At 34.4% G+C, this 22,143-nt stretch overlaps 1 protein-coding gene across 10 annotated transcripts in view; it reads right to left on the bottom strand.

Moving 5' to 3' along the window:
* EXOC1 (exocyst complex component 1) overlaps positions 1-22,143 on the bottom strand; it is a 61,369-nt gene that overhangs the window by 4,358 nt on the left and 34,868 nt on the right. For 7 of the 10 annotated variants that reach the window (XM_004268258.4, XM_049709143.1, XM_033425364.2 and 4 more), the window contains 8 exons: positions 21,002-21,107; positions 16,563-16,607; positions 9,832-9,995; positions 9,092-9,199; positions 7,718-7,794; positions 6,962-7,190; positions 3,236-3,419; positions 1,134-1,333 (listed from right to left, as the gene is read on the bottom strand). In XM_004268258.4, the coding sequence (XP_004268306.1) occupies positions 1,134-1,333; positions 3,236-3,419; positions 6,962-7,190; positions 7,718-7,794; positions 9,092-9,199; positions 9,832-9,995; positions 16,563-16,607; positions 21,002-21,107 (1,113 nt within the window). The remainder of the gene's footprint in view (positions 1-1,133; positions 1,334-3,235; positions 3,420-6,961; positions 7,191-7,717; positions 7,795-9,091; positions 9,200-9,831; positions 9,996-16,562; positions 16,608-21,001; positions 21,108-22,143) is intronic. The other 3 variants (XM_033425367.2, XM_033425366.2, XM_049709144.1) reach the window with 1 other exon arrangement.

A 22,143-nucleotide genomic window follows, 5' to 3' on the forward strand; every position in this document is an offset into this window, starting at 1 on the left:
ATAAGGGGTCTATCAATGTTTCTGCTTTAAATTTGATTTCAAAGGAAGTGCCTCTATGTTGCAGGTAAGTATCATGCAGGCTTTAGGTCTGAGACCAACCTTCTACCCTAAAGGAATATCTGTCAGTTCTTAAGTTTTAGAAAGAATTGGTTCTGCATCTGATTAAATGTCTTTTAATCAAAACAATTATTTGAATTATTGACAACAGATACATAATTTTTATTTGACTCATTTCAAGTTAAAAACTTATAGAAGATGACTAATCATACTGTGGACAAAGTTAGTTAGACGGGTCCATTTAAGCTTCTACTATGTTGCACAATTCTCTAAAACTATCATTTCTCACTTTTTAAAAATATTTATTTTGTTTATTTATTATTTTTTGGCTGTGTTGGGTCTTAGTTGTGATATGCGGGCTCTTTTGTTGTGGCGCACAGGCTCCAGAGCACGTGGGCTCTTGTAATTTGCGGCACTCGGGCTCTCTAGTTGAGGTGCACGAGCTCAGTAATTGTGGCACGCGGGCTCAGTTGCCCCGTGGCATGTGGGATCTTAGTTCCCCGATCCCGTGACCCCTGCATTGGAAGGCAGATTCTTTACCACTGGACCACCAGGGAAGTCCCTCATTTCTCACTTTTAATGATCAGACTTGCTCTGGGGAATGAGAAGTCAAGAAAAGAAGCGAAAAGAAAAGGCAACGAACCAAACAATTTTTGGTTTTCCTTTTATCTTGATAAAGTTTTCAAAATCTTCATCTGAACTAGGGATAAAGGTTAGCCATTTATGAGGTAAGAAATAAAAGTCTGGTATAATGGAAAAGCCTAAATCTACAGTTCACCCCCCAGCTTTGCTACTTTCCAGTTATTATAACTTTTCATTTACTTTCAGTTTCTTCGTTTGTAAAATGGGGATAATACCATCTTACTCCACATCACTGTTCATAGGAATTAAAAGAAATAATGTATATAAAACATCTAGCAGTGTCTGGGCACACTGGCAGCTTAAGTATCTGAGTCTCTCCTTCCTTATCCTCCTGCATCAATATATGAGCAAATTTAAAACAAATGTCTGTTGTGTTATTCATATGTACACAGGTTCAAAACCAGGAAATATATACTGAATGAAAATATACTTACATTTAGTTTTTCAAGAGGTTGTCCTAAAGAGTAAATGACATAAGACTGAAGGTGATCTGTGTATTTTTGTTTGGCTTCTTTTTTTTCAGCTTCTAGACATGAGATTTTCAAACGAGAAAGTGTTGCAAAAATATGGTGGAAGTTTTCCATCATGACTACATCCCTGGGCGTCTTCTGGCTTTCGTTAGCTACTTTCTCCACTAAAATGAAAACAGAAAAAACATAGTAACATCCTGATATAAGTATAACCATATTTAGCTAGGAAAAATTTACAGGATTTTTTTCATTTGTAACTTTAAGAAGTAAGCACATTTCTGGACTTAATAGAATAAAATATATTGTATTGAAGGATTTTCACATCTACCTAAACCTAATAAAAAATCATTCTAAAACAGTCCCATATATATATATATATATACATATATATATATATATATATATGGAAACTTAGTATAGAATAAAGGTGGCTTTTCAAATCAGTGGGGAAATGATGAATTATTCAAAATGTTTAGGACAACTAGCTGGTCCTTTTGAATACACTAAATTTGGATTCTTATTTCACATCTTTCAGACAAACAAATTCTAAATTGCTCAAGTACTTAAAATGTTAAAAGCAAGTAAATAAATGAATATAATCGTAAGTACTAAGAAAAATAAAGTAAATTAAAGAAATAATTTTGTGATAGTACGAACTCTCTAAGAATGGCACAAAACTTAGGATCATAAAGAGAAAGACAAATAAATATGATGAATAAATATTTCAAATAAAATTTGAAAGCTCTTGCACGGTAAAACATATCATAAACAAAACTGATTTATAGTCTTTCAGGTTTACAAAGAATAAAAAGATTGATAATACCTAGTAATATTGGGCTTTGATGCAGATGTGACAGAAACTTTCACCAAATGCTCAAAGCACTAAACTGGTATAATCTTTCTGTGTGGCTATTTGGCAAAAGCCTCAACACAGACCCAAAATTTTTGACCCAGTAATTCCATTTCTAATAATTGATCCTAAGGAAATTATTGGACAAGTGTACAAAAATATATGGAGGAAACTGGAAACAAACTAAATGCCTATTAACAAAAGATCTGGTAAATAAATAATGATACATGGAATACTATGCGATCATTAAAAATGATTATGGTTATCTATATTAATAGACAAGGAAAGACACTAGAAGTACAGAGTCTAGTAGGTTCCAAAACAGTGTGTAAGGTATGATAAAACTTTTAAAATTAGAGAACACACACACACACAATATGTACATATACACCAGTGAGAGAGATATACTCAAAAGTTTAGCAGGGAAAAAATTAAATGTTATCTTTTCATGATTAGATTACAAATTATCCTTATTTTCTTCTTGATTTTTAAAATCAGTTTGCTGATTTTTGGGGGTATGTAATGAGCATATATTACTTTACAATTAGAAAAAGCAAAGCTACTTTGAATTTTAAAAGAACTATCAACCATACAAACATTCAATCATATAATTTATCTATCTTTCCCCTAAACCTGTTTCCACTGAAAATATGTTATCTATAACTGGTGATATCATTCCACTTCCTGTCAATGTTTTAGCTTTAACAATTCCTGAATAGATGCAATCAGATCATTTATTTCAAATTAAACAACACATCCACACTGTTTCTGTAACTTAATTGTGTGATCTGACATAGGAAGACGGTGAATTATAGTATTTTAGCATTAATCTACCTTATGTGACACATATGAAAACAGGCCTAAAGAAGTGAATTGATTTGTTTAAGGTTACACAGACATCACTGCTGATCATCTCTGGAAGACTCTTGCTAAAAAGCAGTGTAATCCGGGAGATCATTTTTTGTGTTTAAACAATGAATTTCAATTTTGCATAGTGATAAGCACATATGAACCCTAAAATATAAGTGGTTCCTGGTGAATACAAATGGGTTTTATGTATTGCTTATTTTTCAAATTTAAGAAATCTTTAATTTCAGAAAACTTAAAAAAGACTATAGAACATGGAAAATAATGAACATATCTGTCCCCAACTTCTAACATACCAGAAATAATGAAAACCAACCAAAAAATTCTTTAGAATGTAACAAAAGCTTACCATTAACAAACACTCCTCTGATAAGTTTAGTATATGCTTTATCTAGATCTCCACGACGCTCAGCATTTTTAAAGATTGATTCTGCAAGTCCAGCAAACTCTTCAAATTCAGCAACAAATGGGAGAATTCCTACTTTACTCTTCTTTGAGATCTTTACTTCCTCCATTTGCCTTATTTGGTTACTCTAAAGATAGGCAGAACGCAAGGGAGAAAAATAGCCAAGCAACTTAGAAACAGCATATAATTTAAAGCAAATGCATACATCATAGAGACAGGACATAATTTAATACCTAGAACATTTTGAATGTTTACTAAATAAAGATGAATACAATACGGATAACTAAGAAAAACTATTTCTACAGATTAAAAAGTACATATATTTTACATAAGAAAATAAAGTCAAAAAAATATACAAATTATTTAAAACAAGATGCAATCAAAGCTTGTGAACCTCAGGTCTTTGTTTAAAGTAAAAACAACCAATAAACATTTTTATCATTTACGAAAGATAAGTATACAGTGATTGCCCATTCTGGGACAGAGCAGATATCAGAGCACACACGGGATTTCTCAAGATTATTTCTGGTTGGTGGCTATGCAGTCAAGTTTGAGAACCATAGCTTATTTCCAAATCATAGCAGCCTAAAACTTGTTTGGATAGAGAAGTTCTGTATTTTTGGGGTATGAGGACAGAGAAGGAGAACAGGCATTTCTACCATGGATTTGCATTATATAATTTTCCATGTATCTATTAGTTACTTATTCTAAATTTGTAAGCAAAGTGCTTCTGTATGATGGTGACAAAGTGCAAAAGGGATGTTTCATATAGACAGAATCTAGACACTTGGGTTCAAAATGATCCCTGGGTTCAATTACGGTTCTGTGTACTTCTCAGGTTATCTAGATCTATTCACAGTAAGAATTACATTGCCAAGTAGTGTTGGATCATTTTCAACTCTTACCTAAAATTTCACTGTGTTGAGGTTTTGGGGGTAAAACCTGAAAACCATATGACATGTGGATTAGAAAAGTAATTGTTCTTTTATTCAATATGTTATTGCAAGTCCCAGTCACAGCAATCAGGTAAGTAAAAGAAATAAAAGGAACCTAAATTGGAAAGGAAGATGTAAAACTCTCACTATTTGCAGATGACATGATAGTATACATAGAAAATCCTAAAGATGCCACCAAAAAACTATTAGAACTAATAAATGAATTCAGCAAGATTGCAGATAACAAAGAAATCTTGTTTCTGTATATTAACAAGGAACCATCAGAAAGAGAAATTAAGAAAACAATCCCATTTACAGTTGTAACAAAAAGAATAAAATACCTACGAATAAATCTAACTATGGAGGTAAAAGACTTGTACTCTGAAAACTGTAAGACACTGGTGAAAAAAACTGAAGACAACACAAATGGAAAGATAAACCCTGCTCAACGACTGGAAGAATTAATATTGTTAAAATGACCATACTTCCCAAGGCAATCAAGAGAGTCGATGCAATCCCTATCAAAATACCAATGGTATTTTTCACAGAACTAGGACAAATAATTCTAAAACTGGTATGGAAACACAAAAGACCATAATAGTCAAAGCAATCTGGAGAAAGAAGAACAAAGCCAGAGGTATTATGCTCCTTGGTTTCAAACTATACTACAAAACTACAGTCATCAAAACAGTATGGCACTGGCACAGAAACAGATACATAGATTTATGGAACAGAACAGAGAGCCCAGAAATAAACCTGTGCTTATATGGTTAATTAATCTATGACAAAGAAGGCAAGAATAAACAATGATGAGACAGCCAAATCTTATCATTTTCAAAGGTTTAAGAGTGCAAATCCATGTCACTATAGTGTGAGGAATCCTGAAAAGCAAACTAAACGCAGCTAAGAAATGTACCCGATTGCAGAGTCCAGCTTGGTAGTACTTGATGTGTCAGTTACTTTCTAATTTTATCTCTGGTTCTTGCTAGGCTAACATTTTTAGCACTGTTCCTTGAAGAATAGTTTGGGCTTGGCCACCAGATGAAAGTGCCAAACTCAGGTGCTATCTATTCCACTTTCTGCAGTCATCTGACATTCATGTTTCTGTCTTAATACACAAAGACCCATTCATTACCCATTCATTATGCCCTAGGTTCTGATCTTGTCCCATGTACCAAAACATGTAACACTGAGCAAACACAATCAACCAGACACTGAGAAGATGTGAGTTAAAATAAGACACAGAGAGTGATGACAGTCAGCAGAAGGAACCATCCTTCTCCCTTTGGTGATAAGAGGTATATCCTTTAGAAATACACGCAATTTAGGAGAAAATGAGTTTATACGTTTGTCTAGGTTAATTTTGCTTAATTTCTTCACTTCCCACTCTTGAGAGTAACATGAACATTCTTTAATAAACTATTATTAATTACTAGTACTATTATCACCATCACCATTGCAAGTGATCCATTAGTAAGCTCTTATTCTGTGCCAGGCAATGTGCTAAGCACTTCTTTTGAACCCATGTCTACATCTACCTGATACTACATCTTACGCTTTCAACAACTATGTTCTATTGGGTTGAGAGGTATTATATAAAGTTATATTTTCCTGATAAAAGCAACAGAACCTTCATATTCTGTAAATATATAGTGTCCTCATGATTCAGTGTTCCAGTTATGTTAAATGGGACTCATTATCTTAGCCTTTGGTAGTTCTTCCTTTTCCTTTTGGCTATCAGCTTGCAATCAGACCTTCCAGGTTTATCATCACCTCTGGAGAAGGCAGGGTAGGGAAGAGGATAAGCCTTAAATGGTTAAATTTCATAATACTTCAAATGCCAAGTGAAATCACTTGGTAGGGAAGGAGGATTAACAAGACTGTTGAGGTGACATTTAAGTTTCTACAGTGGACACAGACTGTTTTTAAACTTTTAGAATCTCAATAAATATTTTTAGAAAGTATAAAAAAGAATATGGATTTTAACTGCGCTTAATATTTTTATTATTCTCCCATTCTTCTATGGCTATTCAAAAGCTGGATTTAACTTAGAGGTTACATAGTAGAAAAATTCAGATAATAAATATCCACTTTTATATACTAAATATATTAATAAAATGAAACTTTTTTTTTAGAACCTGGCCCAGTCCAGTTCATACCTACAAGCTTACCAAAACCTAACAGAAAAAAAAAAGTTAATGATCTTTGTTCCCTATTAGAAGGAGGAAAATGGTGATTGCCAAAAGTTAACGTAAGAACAATTTATTCTTAAAATAAAGCAATATGATTATTAATTAAAGCTATTAAACTAATAAACTAATTTAAGTAAGCAATTAAAATAATCCAGTTATTAATTATCTTATTGGAGTATATTAAAAGAAGCAAAACAATAAATTCAAGTGATAGTTTCAATTGTTTCATTAAATCTATGGTCATTAATAGTCAACTGAAATTTCAGTTACTTAGTGGATCTCTTATGCAGCTGCTGCCTCTATGCCACCTACTCCAGAACTTGCCAAGATTCACAGTGTAGATGGGAAACTAGATGGCACAGCACCATCCAACTAGCTCTGTTCATGTAAATTGTAGCCAACACTCTGCTTCAAGGCTTTGGGCAGTAGATCCCACAGTGGAAAGCTGGAAATCTCTTGGTTTAAATACATTTTTTTTGCAACGATTAGAATTCTAAGTTACTAAAAAACAAACAAAAACAAAACAAAAAAAACGAACTTACAATACATTTATCAAAGTTCCTTTTGACAGTCACCAAAACATTTCCCAATGTAGTACTTAGAAAAGAAGCAGGGTCCACATTTTGTGCAGTCCACACATGATGACTCATTTTGACTAGCATGTAAAGGGAGTTAAAGCTATCGATTTTGTCTCCTAATGCAATCAGGTTGTTCAGTTCTGGCTCAATGCAGCGAAATATTTTAATCATCATTTGGCGAATCATATCTTTCCTGTTCAGAAAACATACAAAATATAGAAGTTATTACAAGCTTCAGGTGTATTCATCTTCAACTTTATCCCCCGGGTATACATAAAATGACTAAAATTTGGTATTTCAACTAACACTGTCCAAATATGATGAACTAATTATCCTATAGTGGTTTCCAATATAAACATATTTTTTTGAAGTTAAGTTTTATCACTCAAAGTAACTTGGTCATTTGTAAAACCGGGTCCTGAAATGTACTTTGTGATTTCTGAGAAATACACTGCAATTCAAATGCTACTTCCTACCAGCAAATATCAAAATTGATTGCATTTCTGTGGCTGCTATAGCAAAAAGAGCCGAAGAGCCATAAACAGGACCAATTTTACTTCAGTAAGATGTTCGATAAGACATTGGGCACACAGGCTGATGCTCTGAGTGCTGTCAGTTATGGAGAGTCATGTGAACTCTTCACTGAGCAGCACTCCTTCCTGCTCAATTTAAAGTTTATTTTTTTTCCAAAATAAACAACAGATAGTAACAAACACATACTCAGATGAAACAGGCAGTGGTGTGCCAGCATTATGTTGCCGTGACGACGTTCCTCCATCTAGCTCCTCTGCTTCAGTCTGCAAAAATTATTCAGGTACTTTACATAATAAAAGACCAACAATTTGACTAGTTTATATAGCAATAGCCTGCTCAGTCTTAAAATTCCTAGGAGAGAATATATTATGAGAAATAATGATTTTTAAAGGCAGTATTACCGACAAAACTATACAATTTAGGATGCTGTTTAAGAATGCTCAGGAAGTGCTATGTTCTTAGATTTTATCTTAGAATTACTGTGGCATGAGAAGTTGTGTTTGTGTGTGTGCAATGAGGGGAAAGGAGGAGAGAGAAGGTTGAGGAGGCTCAGAGGAAGCATGGGAATGGAAAGGCAGCTCAACAAAAACATCCAGAAACAACTTTCAAGAGAGAATTTTCAAAATTAAAGAAATCTCAATGATCATTTTAATAAAATTTTGGTATTAAAAAATGCTATCGAAAGTTCTTACAGAAGCTAACAAGTAAACATATTAACTACCTGGACCACCTACAACAACAAATCCCTAACCATTTAAAATAATTAATTTGTCATTCATTTTAGGCCTGCTTTTGATATGTTGGTTCTCTTTTTTAAGATGCCCTTAATCTAAAAAAAAACTTATCTCAATTTGCACTGTGCTTTTAAGTTCTTCAAAATATTCTTACAAATCTCTCATTTTACTTTCTTACACTTATGCCATCAGAGAGGCATGATGAATAGGTACAATTATACCTATTGCACAGATGAGGAAAAACAGGGATTAAATAATTGCTTTAAGGACTCATAGCTAGTTAGTAACAAAGCCATAAGATTCAGATTTGAGGCCTCCACATTTTTTTTCTTTCTTACTTTCTTTTTTATAAAGACCATGGTATATATACACAAACATCTTTTTTATTTTTTTAATCCTATTTTTTCTTGATGATTACTAAAACTGTTTTTTAAATAATGTTTTGTGGGAACTGCCTAGCAGTCCAGTGGTTAGGACTCCACGCTTCCACTGCACGGGGCCTGGGTTCCATCCCTGTTCCGGGAAGATCCCGCATGTCACACAGCACAGCCAAAAAAAAAAAAAGTTTTTTGCAAAGTAAATTCAGACATTCTCCCCCCTTACTAATTTAGACAATGTTTAGGCCTAAAATAGTCTGGAATATTAGATTAGATGCCCAAACTCTATCATTGTTTTTAGTATCTTGTATGACAAAACGTATTTTAAAAATCCTTAATTATAAATTTTGTCTTTTTCTGTTCTGACATTGAAATTGTGGCAATATATTAATTAGGCTAATTATGCTACAGGTCATAAATACTAGCCAATAAATAAATGTGAGCCATACCATAGTTCCAGGCATGCTTTGATGTTGCTGTAGTTTGAAAAATTTACTTATGAAGTCCTGTTCTGCCAGACACAGGGGCTCCAGTTCACTTAGTACCTGTTCAAAGATCTGAAGAAAACCAAAATGATCCTACAAAGAACTGAACAAAAATGCTTAAAATAACATTCCACATTTAATTACTTTTCTGCAGGGACCAGGGATGCTTCATCTATAATCTCAATAGAATCCCCAAAACAAACACTTTCAAGATTGAAAGGACAATACAGTATTATCAAGGCATAACAGGGCCAGAACATACTTGAAATAAAACTCACAACAATTATTTACTCAAAATCTGGAAAGAGGAACACAGAGATAAACTTTTTTTTTAACATCTTTATTGGAGTATAATTGCTTTACGAGATAAACTTTTTAAACTTATTTAATGCATTGCAGAGAACAGTTTAGCTTCATAACAGCTATTTCCTCTTTACTCTGTAGTTGCTCAAATAACTGGATTTATGATTGCAAGCACTTTATGATTTATAACAAACTTTAATAAAACTGTTATGTCATTTAATTGATAAATCACATTTCAGTTGACATGTGACTATTTTTTTCAGATTCAGAACTGTAAAGTAAGATATGGTTAATTAAAAGAGCCAACGGAGCCCAAATCTTTGAACACAATTAAAGGAATAACAAACTGATGCTAGAAAACTAATAGTAATGTTTAAGAAGTACTTGTTATTTTATTTTACCTTATCAAATTTGGTTCTGTCGGCAACATCGAGATCAGAGGCTGACATGTTTCCCATATCCAACAAGGAAGATGACTGAGATCTGCGATTCCCTGAACTCTGAACACTGAGTTTATTTAGACTAGAAGTAGATCCAGTTAATTTCCCGGAACTTCCATGAAGACCTAAGAAATAATACAACTTTAAAAGTTGTGAACTTCATGAATAAAAGATCCATAGCATAAATCAGGGCTATCTTCTACTGTCTTGGTCTTCTGGGGCTCATACTAGTTAGGGCACAAATCTACCACAGAGGAGAGATTGGAGGCTGTCCTTCTCTTTCATTAACATTTGTGTCCTATTCCTGAATATACTGTAAAGAGTAGTGAAACTATACAGCATCACAGAATAGGACTGAACAAGATCTTAAAGATCACATTATGCCCCGCCCAGTCTCACCATAAAGATTAAGCTGCCTGATGATTTCTCTAGACTAAAGTAGATGAGGATTTCTTTCCCACTCAAACGACATGACTATGGATGAAAGTCACTGACCCCCTAGTGTACTAGTTAACATGACAGTTATATTTCCAAAAAAACCTGCCATATCCCAAAATTACTCACCTCCACATCAAATCAACACATTAGGTGGAACCATATCAAATTAATCTTGCCCTACCAAAAAGGTCAATTATACACGATTCAACTTAATACACTCCTGAACCCAGAAACTCTTTTACAGTAAGTGAACTGATTAAAGTTCTTTAAAAACTAAACAAAATGAAGAGAAAAAAAACAACACCCTGAAAATTTGTTATATTTAAAATACAACTAAAATATAATACATACATCATTAACTATAGATATATATTTTTTTAATTTAATTTTTTTATACAGCAGGTTCTTATTAGTCATCCATTTTATACACATCAGGGTATACATGTCAATCCCAATCGCCCAATTCATCACACCACCATCCCACCCCCACCCCGCCGCAGCTTTCCCCACTCGGTGCCCATACGTTTGTTCTCCACATCTGTGTCTCAATTGCTGCCCTGCAAACCGGTTCATCTGTACCATTTTTCTAGGTTCCACATATATGCATTAATATACAATATTTGTTTCTCTCTTTCTGACTTACATCAATCTGTATGACAGTCTCTAGATCCATCCACATCTCAACAAATGACCCAATTTCGTTCCTCTTTATGGCTGAGTAATATTCCATGGGAATATATATACCACATCTTCTTTATCCATTCGTCTCTCGATGGGCATTTAGGTTGCTTCCATGACCTGGCTATTGCAATGAACATTGGGGTGCATGTGTCCTTCTGAATTATGGTTTTCTCTGGGTATATGCCCAGTAGTGGGATTGCTGGATCATAAGGTAATTCTATTTTTAGTTTTTTTAAGGAACCTCCACACTATTCTCCATAGTGGCTGTATCCGTTTATATTCCCATCAACAGCGCAAAAGGGTTCCCTTTTCTCCACACCTGCTCCAGCATTTGTTTGCAGATTTTCTGATGATGCCCATTCTAACTGGTGTGAGGTGATAACTCACTGTAGTTTAGATTTGCATTTCCCTAAAGATTAGTGATGCTGAGCAGCTTTTCATGTGCTTCTTGGCCAGCTGTATGTCTTCTTTAGAGAAATATCTATTTAGGTCTTCTGCCCATTGTTGGATTGGGTTGTTTAATATTGAGCTGCATGAGCTGTTTATAAATTTTGGAGATTAATCCTTTGTCTGTTGATTTGTTTGCAAATATTTTCTCCCATTCTGAGGGTTGTCTTTTGGTCTTGTTTATGGTTTCCTTTGCTGTGCAAAAGCTTTGAAGTTTCATTAGGTCCCATTTTTTACTTTTGTTTTTATTTCCATTACACTAGGAGGTGGATCAAAAAAGATCTTGCTGTGATTTATGTCAAGGAGTGTTCTTCCTATGTTTTCCTCTAAGAGTTTTGTAAGTGTCCGGTCTTACGTTTAGGTCTTTAGTCCATTTTGAGTTTATTTTTGTGTATGGTGTTAGGGAGTATTCTAACTTCATTCTTTTACATGTAGTTTTCCCAGAACCACTTATTGAAGAGACTGTCTTCCCTTCATTGAATATCCTTGCCTCCTTTGTCATAGATTAGTTGACCATAGGTGCATGGGTTTATCTCTGGGCTTTCTATCCTGTGCCATTGATCTATATTTCTGTTTTTGTGCCAGTACCATATTGTTTTGATTACTGTAGCTTTGTAGTCTAGTCTGAAGTCAAGAGTCTGACTCCTCCAGCTCCAGTTTTTTTCCTTCAAGACTGCTTTGGCTATTAGGGGTCTTTTGTGTCTCCATACAAACTTTAAGATTTTTTGTTCTAGTTCCATTAAAAGTGCCATTGATAATTTGACAGGGGTTGCACTGAATCTGTAGATTGCTTTGGGTAGTATAGTCATTTTCACAATATTGATACTTCCAATCCAAGAACATGGTATATCTCTCCATTTGTTGGCATCATCCTTAATTTCTTTCATCAGTGTCTTATAGTTTTCTGCATACAGGTCTTTTGCCTCCCTAGGAAGGTTTATTCCTAGGTATTTTATTGTTTTTGTTGCAACGGTAAATGGGAGTGTTTCCTTAATTTCTCTTTCAGATTTTTCATCATTAGTGTATAGGAATGACAGAGATTTCTGTGCATTAATTTTGTATCCTGCAACTTTATCAAATTCATTGATTAGCTCTGGTAGTTTTCTGGGGGCATGTTTAGGATTCTCTATGTATAGTATCATGTCATCTGCAAACAGTGACAGTTTTACTTCTTCTTTTCCAATTTGTATTCCTTTTATTTCTTTTTCTTCTCTGATTGCCGTGGCTAGGACTTCCAAAACTATGTTAAATAATAGTGGTGAGAGTGGACATCCTTGTCTTTTCCTGATCTTAGAGGAAATGCTTTCAGTTTTTCACCATTGAGAATGATGTTTGCTGTGGGTCTGTTGTATATGGCCTTTATTACGTTGAGGTAGGTTCCCTCTATGCCCACTTTGTGGAGAGTTTTTATCATAAATTGGTATTGAATTTTGTCAAAAGCTTTTTCTGCATCTATTGACATGATCATATGGTTTTTATTCTTCAATTTGTTAATATGGTGTATCACATTGATTGATTTGCGTATATTGAAGAATCCTTGCATCCCTGGAACAAATCCCACTTGATCATGGTTTATGATCCTTTTCTTTTTTTTTTTTTGTGGTACACGGGCCTTTCACTGCTGTGGCCTTTCCCGTTGCGGAGCACAGGCTCCGGACGCACAGGCTCAGCAGCCATGGCTCACAGGCCCAGGTGCTCCGCGGCATGTGGGATCTTCCCAGAACGGGCACGAACTCGTGTCCCCTGCATCGGCAGGCGGACTCTCAACCACTGCGCCACCAGGGAAGCCCTATACGATCCTTTTAATGTGTTGCTGGATTCTGTTTGCTAGTATTTTGTTGAGGATTTTTGCATCTATATTCGTCAGTGATACTGGTCTGTAATTTTCTTTTTTTGTAGTATCTTTGTCTGGTTTGGGGATCAGGGTGATGGTGGCCTCACAGAATGAGTTTGGGAGTGCTCCTTCCTCTGCAATTTTGTGGAAGAGTTTGAGAAGGATGGGTGTTAGCTCTTCTCTAAATGTTTGATAGAATTAACCTGTGAAGCCATCTGGTCCTGGACTTTTGTTTGTTGGTAGATTTTTAATCACAGTTTCAATTCCATTACTTGTTGATCTGTTCATATTTTCTGTTTCTTCCTGGTTCAGTCTTGGAAGGTTATACCTTTCTAAGAATTTGTCCATTTCTTCCAGGGTGTCCAGTTTATTGGCATAGAGTTGCTGGTAGTAGTCTCTAAGGATGCGTTGTATTTCTGCGGTGTCTGTTGTAACTTCTCCTTTTTCATTTCTAATTTTATTGATTTGAGTCCTCTCCCTCTTTTTCTTGAGGAGTCTGGCTAATGGTTTATCAATTTTGTTTATCTTCTCAAAGAACCAGCTTCTAGTTTTATTGATCTTTGCTATTGTTTTGTTTCTATTTCATTTATTTCTGCTCTGATCTTTATGATTTCTTTCCTTCTGCTAAGTTTGGGTATTGTTTGCTGTTCTTTCTCTAGTTCCTTTAGGTTTAAGGTTACATTGTTTATTTGAGATTTTTCTTGTTTCTTGAGGTATGCCTGTATAGCTATAAACTTCCCTCTTAGAACTGCTTTTGCTGCATCCCATTGTTTTGAATCGTCGTGTTTTCATTGTCATTTGCGTCTAGGTATTTTTTGATTTCCTCTTTGATTTCTTCAGTGATCTCTTGGTTATTTAGTAATGTATTGTTTAGCCTCCATGTGTTTTTCACGTTTCTTCCTCTGTAATTCATTTCTAATCTCATAGCGTTGTGGTCAGAAAAGATGCTTCATATGATTTCAATTTTCTTAAATTTACTGAGGCTTGATTTGTGACCCAAGATGTGATCTATCCCAGAGAATGTTCCGTACGCAATTGAGAAGATAGTGTAATCTGCTGTTTTTGGATGGAATGTCCTATAAAAATCAATTAAATCTATCTGGTCTACTGTGTCATTTAAAGCTTTTGTTTCCTTATTTATTTTCATTTTGGATGATCTGTCCATTGGTGTAAGTGAGGTGCTAAAGTCCCCCACTATTATTGTGTTACTGTCAATTTCCTCTTTTACAGCTGTTCGTAGTTGCCTTATGTATTGAGGTGCTCCTACGTTGGGTGCATATATATTTATAATTGTTACATCTTCTTCTTCGATTGACCCCTTGATCATTGTGTAGTGTCCTTCCTTGTCTCTTGTAACATTCTTTAAAGTCTGTTTTATCAGATATGAGTATTGCTACTCCAGCTTTCTTTTGATTTCCATTTGCATGGAATATCTTTTTCCATCCCCTCACTTTCAGTCTGTCTGTGTCCCTAGGTCTGAAGTGGGTCTCTTATAGACAGTATACATATGGGTCTTGTTTTTGTATCCATTCAGCAAGCCTGTGTCTTTTGGTTGGAGCATTAATCCATTCACGTTTAAGGTAATTATCGATATGTATGTTCCTATGACCATTTTCTGAATTGTTTTGGGTTTGTTTTTGTAGGTCCTTTTCTTCTGTTGTGTTTCCCACTTAGAGAAGTTCTTTTAGCATGTGCTATATAGCTGGTTTGGTGGTACTGAATTCTCTTAGCTTTTGTGTGTCTGTAAAGCTTTTGATTTCTCCATCGAATCTGAATGAGATCCTTGCCGGGTAGAGTAATCTTGGTTGCAGGTTCTTCCCTTTCATCACTTTAAGTATGTCATGCCACTCCCTTCTGGCTTGTAGAGTTTCTGCTGAGAAATCAGCTGTTAACCTTATGGGAGTTCCCTTGTATGTGATTTGTCATTTTTCCCTTGCTGCTTTCAATGATTTTTCTTTGTCTTTAATTTTTGCCAATTTGAGTACTATGTGTCTCGGCGTGTTTCTCCTTCGGTTTATCCTATGTGGGACTTGCTGTAGTTCCGGACTTGGGTGGCTATTTCCTTTCCCACGTTAGGGAAGTTTTCAACTATAATCTCTTCAAATATTTTCTCGGGTCCTTTCTCTCTTCTCCTTCTGGGGCCCCTGTAATGCGAATGTTGTTGTGTTTAATGTTGTCCCACAGGTCTCTTAGGCTGTCTTCATTTCTTTTCATTTTTTCTTTATTTTGTTCTGCAGCAGTGAATTCCACCATTCTGTCTTCCAGGTCACTTATCCGTTCTTCTGCCTCAGTTATTCTGCTATTGATTCCTTCTAGTGTAGTTTTCATTTCATTTATTGTATTGTTCATCTCTGTTTGTTTTTTAATTCTTCTACATCTTTGTTAAACATTTCTTGCATCTTCTCGATCTTTGCCTCCATTCTTTTTCCGAGGTCCTGGTTTATCTTCACTATCATTATCCTGAATTCTTTTTCTGGAAGGTTTCCTCTCTCCACTTCATTTAGTTGTTTTTCTGGGCTTTTATCTTGTTCCTTTATCTGGTACATAGCCCTCTGCCTTTTCATCTTGTCTATTTTTCTGTGAATGTGGTTTTTGTTTCACAGGCTGCAGGACTGTAGTTCTTCTTGCTTCTACTGTCTCTTCTCTGGTGGATGAGGCTATCTAAAAGGCTTGTGCAGGTTTCCTCCATCATTAACTATATTAATATGGGACATGTGAGTTTAGGTATAAAGAAAGGTATCTATCGTAGCCATGGGGAAAAATGATAACAATATGTCTGGACAATATCCTACATACATAAAAGAATTAAAAGATTCCATTTACAAGAAAATGTCATGTTTTTACTAGAATTAAATTTAAACAATAAAAACATTTTATTCTTCTTGAATATTTCTCAGCTAACCTGCATTATCTGCTTATGGTCAGGAGGGACAAATGGTATAATAAGTGCTAAAAAGGTATAAAGACAATTAGAGATAAACTTTGGTTTCATTATGCAAAATCTGACCATACCTACAAGAATTTTTATAGTTTCTAAACACAGCCTGAAAACAAAAGTATAATGGTTAAAGACTTTTTATAAATTTCTGACTACCCACCAAATATTTTTAACTATATTATGTATTTCTTGGATGTAGTCATACCACTACCATTATGTTGTTTTTCTTTCACCAATACCTGGCAACTCAGAGAAATCAGTATTTTTGGTGTAACTTTTTTCAAGAAAAATAACTAATTTCTAGACAAACAAACATGCATTGAGAATACCTACTAATACACTAAGCATACTCACTCTCTGTTTCCTGTTTGACAGCACTTTCTTTTCGAGGCAGTGTAGCTGTGATGGATTAGGTTGCAAGCATCAAAGACAAAGACAAGTTAATAAACTGCAATTTGCACAAACCATGCACAAGAGGAAGTTAAAGCTCTAGTTTTAAAGACACATGCAAAGAACCATGAGCATCAAGTAACGAGAGATGCAACGTATGTTTAGTTGGTCAGCTATTGTTTGAAAAATTATATGAGAGAAAAAACTTTACTAGTCTTTTAATGTACTGTTTTATGCAAATATTCAGGTAAAAATATCTACATCTGTAAGCCTCCCCCACACTTTTAAAGGATTTTTTAAAGTTTATTGAGCTGATGTACTTAAATTTAAAGACTATATTTGCAAGTATTGTTTTCTGAAGAAAACAGAGTTCAAGTAAATAATTTAATACAGTGAAAATTTATCAGAATGAAGTTGTAGATTTAGACTTTAAATGCATTAACAGTCTTGTATTCACTGAAAGCTCCTGAAAGGAATCTCCACTGTACTAAATAATTGTACACTCCATTTGACAGAACGTTATACAAGTGGGGCTTTAAAACCATTTTAGAATAACAACCTGAACTACTAAGAAACTTAAACTGGCTTTGTGAACACCTAGAATGAAAGGTATGTATAAAAATACTAATTATTAGGAGATGGGTAGATGGAAGGGTAAAGCTGAGGGAACAGGTTTAATGGAGGAAGTGGAGCTCTTTTAGGGTCATCTGGCATTTCTTTTATCTAAAATCTCTCTCTAGAGATTAGATCAATTGTAGAGATCATCTTGTGAAACATTCTAAACCCAAATTAGAAGTTAATTTGAAAGGCAAAGAAAGAAATTACAGAATGAAACAGAAAATTAAAGAATATAACTCTAATCTAGAAATATTTAAAAAATAGAAAATGTGTCAACTGTCACTATTCCTGCCAAACTTCAAGGCACAATCCCAAGTATGAACTACTAACTTGCCACACCAGAGACATGTGAATGTTCCCAGCCTTGGCTACCCGAAGCTCAAGGGAATATGAAACAATAAGGCTGGACATTAAAGTGGCAAGCAAGGAGGGATGTGCTGGAGCTACTAGTTGGCCATCCTGAATAGTACCTTCTGGTGGCCTTAAGTTGTCACTCTACTAAGTTCACCAATTCCAGAGCAAAGCCTAATGCTTTACATATACACACACACATACATATTTTAATAGTCAATAAAGAATACAGAGTTACTAGTAGTGTCCCATTTGGGGCTCATAAAAACTGTATATTATCACCAACAAGCAACAATATGCTGGTAAACTTTTAAATATCTTTAAATAATTCCTGCTAGACTATAAGCTTAAAGAGGGTAGGGTCTTTGCTCATTGCTGGATTCTCAGTACCTAGCAGTGCTTATTACATAACAGGTAATTAATAAACATTTATTGAATGAATCTTCCAGTCAGGACTAAATTCAGTCTTTCATTCAAGACTCCCTTTGGAATCAACAAGATTTCTTAATTTAGTGGAGAAACAATGAAAAAATGTTTCAGGCATATCAATTTTAAATTTTGGATTATAAATATGAGGAAGTAATTATGTAAATGTATATGTTAATGGGCTTAAGTAATATATGTATCTGTGTCTATTTCAGCTGCAGAAAGAAAAAAAAACAAGCAACTTAAAAAATAATTACTAAATTTCGTTTTCCTGACTTTTCATTATCTGTAGACTACAAAGGGAAAACAAAACACCAAAGTATCAATCTTGGGGGGAAAATTCACCTTTGAGGATATCAAAGTAAACCTACAGATCAAAAAAGGCAGACCTACAAAAAGTCCTTATCACAAAGAAAAAGTACTTTACTGGCATTTTAACATTATTTTAAATTATTTGAACTAAGTAGATGTTAAAGACTTGAGTCAAGAGTGATTGAAAAAGAGAGAATTCCCCTGAATCTCCATGACTATACTGACTACACAATTTCCTTTTGTAAAACACATTCAATCTGACTTCCTACTCTTATTAGTATCTGTGACCCAGCATTTTCACAGCAAGTCAAAAACAAAACAAATTAAAATTTTACTCATAATTACTTAATTTTAATTCATTGAAAAGTTATCTTCCCAAAGTTTTAGATGTTCCTTTTAATTATAATTTCTACTAAAAACTAATTTAAACATAATTTATATCACTGAAAAGATACCTTTAGAAAGTTTACATTCTACCTATTTAAGAACTTCTTAAGCCATTTGTATTTAACTGGAAATTTATTTTTAAATGTTGACTAACAAGTTAGATCTTCAAAGATGAACAAAACCGTTTTTATCTTCTGAATTATTATTTAGTTTTTCTTCTCTTGTAACTGATAATATCAAAGTAATAGAAACTATAATTTTTTTGATTACATCAACTGTTACAAATTACTCTCCTATTCTTTATTATTTAATAGATACATAGAAGAGATATAATTTTAACACTGTTTTAAAACTATAAAAGTATCTTCTGTATCTTGTATTAGGTTAATTTAAAAAATTTTTTAACAAGATAATTAAAGAACTTCTCAAGGGGTAAGAAAAGTAAAAACGTAACATTTCAGGTTAATGCAATGATACCGTTAAGATACTACTGTACTTGATTTAAATTAGATTTCTATTATGTCATTTATCTCAATGAGAATCTTAGGCTTGATAAACTATTATGATATCGGCATTAATAACCTCCTGAGGAGATAATTTTAGAAAGATTTCTCTTTTACTTCAGTTTTCACTGTAGAAGAGTTCTCTCAAAATAAAATGGTTCACTAACAAGTGGTGACAAATATACTAAATGAAAACATTAAACATGTAACTGTATTAATATGTCATTTACTAAAAAAAAAAAGTATAACATACCCATGGTGAAACATTAACAAGGATATAAACACACTGCTTTTTAAGAACAATTAACCTTTAGGATGAGTTAGCATTTCTGTTTCCAAAAGCCTATTGTCCCAAGATTCTTATCAGTGTCTTTACCAAGTGTAATCAATGCATTTGTACACAGATTCAAACCATTTAAAAAATCTGGACTAGTATCATCAATATATTAGTGTTGGATTTAAAAAACAACAACCACAGGGCTTCCCTGGTGGCACAGTGGTTGAGAGTCCGTCTGCCGATGCAGGGGACATGGGTTCGTTCCCCGGTCCGGGAAGATCCCACATGCCGTGGAGTGGCTAGGCCCGTGAGCCATGGCCACTGAGCCTGCGCATCCGGAGCCTGTGCTCCACAACGGGAGAGGCCACAACAGTGAGAGGCCCACATACCGCAAAAAAAAAACAACCACAAATCAGTGTGATTCACACGAAATAATTACCCACTAAAGATAGTCTTCTTTGTCCTAAAGAAAAGAATGGAAAGATGAGCTATCAATTTCAATCCTATCTCCTGATTACGGAAGTTGCTTAGGGCATAGGCTCCTTTCAACAAGCAAATGCTAAACTCATGGTTCTAAAGGGGAGCTATGCAGACACACTGAGTACACACTGTAGCCATTTAAGGCCAGGTTTTGACTTGAGTAGGCACAGAACTCCATCCAAAAGGAAGTCCAGAGATGGGTACATGCAAGAGCAGAATGTGGCCTCGGCAAATCACTTCCTCGCAACTTGATACTTTCACTGGTTATCCTTTTAAATCATATTTTTGATTGTTTTAACATATTTAGAAGCAACAAAAACCAACTTGTTTCAAAAATATCTCTTTGGAAAAATAAGGTATAATTACAGGAGAAATTTTGGTGACATTTTTATAGCCCCTTGGCAGGGGAGAAAACACTTAAAACCTTCTTTTTGATTCAAAATAGCCAGTGAGAAGTAAGAAGCCAGGAATCACTTTCACTTCCGTGTGGAGAGCAATGACTTAAGAGATCACAGACTTGCCTCCAACTGTTATGAAAGGTCTTTTAGGAAATCAGAAACTGAACTTTCAATATGTGTCTCTTAGTTTAGTTCTTTCCTCTATCAGACTGCACTTCGTTTTCTGGTCAACTGCTTCTCCTATGAATATACACAGTTATCCCTCGGTTACTGTGCAGGATTGGTTCCAGCACCCGTCGTGGATATCAAAATCCATGGATGCTCAAGTCCCATAGGTGGTCCTCCATATCTATGGGTTGCACAGCTGCGGATATGAGGCTAATTGTACTTTTAAACATAGCATGAATACACAATTGCTGTCAGATTCACATACTGCAGAATTTTAATTAGTAAAAAAACGTATTTACAGATATAAATATTTTTTCTATGAAATACCTATAAATTAAACCAATGCATTAGATTTACTCTTTCATTAATTCTACTGTATCTCCTTCCACCTTCCCTAAAAAGTCTCAGAATTATTTGTCATAAATAAAAATAAAACCATTTTTAATAGAATAGAAAACAAGGGACTGAGGTGCCTAAGCTTACCAAACTTCTTGCTTTCTTTAGTTGTGCCAGTCATCTTGATCTTTGCAACTTCAAAGAAATCTTTAATTTCTCTCTCATAGAGTCGTGATAAATAATCCATGTAATTCTTAAAAAGAAAAGTAACACGTACTTCTTATGAATAAAACAAACATAACAATTTCCATTTTCCACCCCCCCCCACCACCAAGTCCTTTGTGCTTGTTCTGAATTTTGTGGTCTTAAAATTTTTTTTTGAATTTTATTTAATACAGCAGGTTCTTAGTAATACGTATTAGCGTATATATGTCAATCCTGATCTCCCAATTCATCAACCCCCCCCCCGCATCCCGGCTTTCCCCACTTGCTGTCCCTACGTTTTTTTCTTTACATGTGCTCTTAAAATTTTGATGCATTTCATAGGATATAAAAAGAAGGCTATTTTCTGTCCTTTAAAAAAGTTAAACACATAACATTAAGAATTTACAAAAATATGAAGTTGAACATAACCACACTTACATTTTCATTTTTACGTATTACCTTTCACATACTTTAAATATAATTGCAATCATACTGTATAGGGTATTTGGGTTACAGCAATTATGTTTCTCCAGTCTCACACTCTAATGACTGCACAGTATTACGCTTTGTTGATGTGCCACAATTTAGTAAACCAATCTCCTAACACAGGCCACTTCAGTGGTTTCAATGTTTTGCTATGATAGTGTTACAATAAGCTTTTCATCTCTAATGAATTGTTTCCTTGGAATCATTTCCTAAGGGTGGAATTACAGTGCCAAAGAATAAGGGAATCTTTATAACTCTTCCTCCATACTGCCATGTTGCTTTAAAAACAATTATACCAATAGACAGTGTCAATGGCAATGAAGGAGTACACTGAGTTTTACCATACCTTGCCAGCATGGGGTATTACATTACCCCCAAATAGGTTACTTTCAACAAGAATTTAATTAATACATCTTACAGTTTTCATAATTAAATAATTTATTTTTAAAAAAGCAAATTTAATTTATTCTAGTTCAAATAAAAAAATTATTATTTAACATGAAAACTCATTTCTTCATCATATTTGCTTATCATCACATAAAAACATCTTATACCCTTACGAAAAGATTCTTCAACAGTGGGAGACCATGTATTTTTCC

This window comes from Orcinus orca, chromosome 4, assembly GCF_937001465.1.
Source record: "Orcinus orca chromosome 4, mOrcOrc1.1, whole genome shotgun sequence".
In the NCBI taxonomy this organism is placed as follows: Eukaryota; Metazoa; Chordata; class Mammalia; order Artiodactyla; family Delphinidae; genus Orcinus; species Orcinus orca.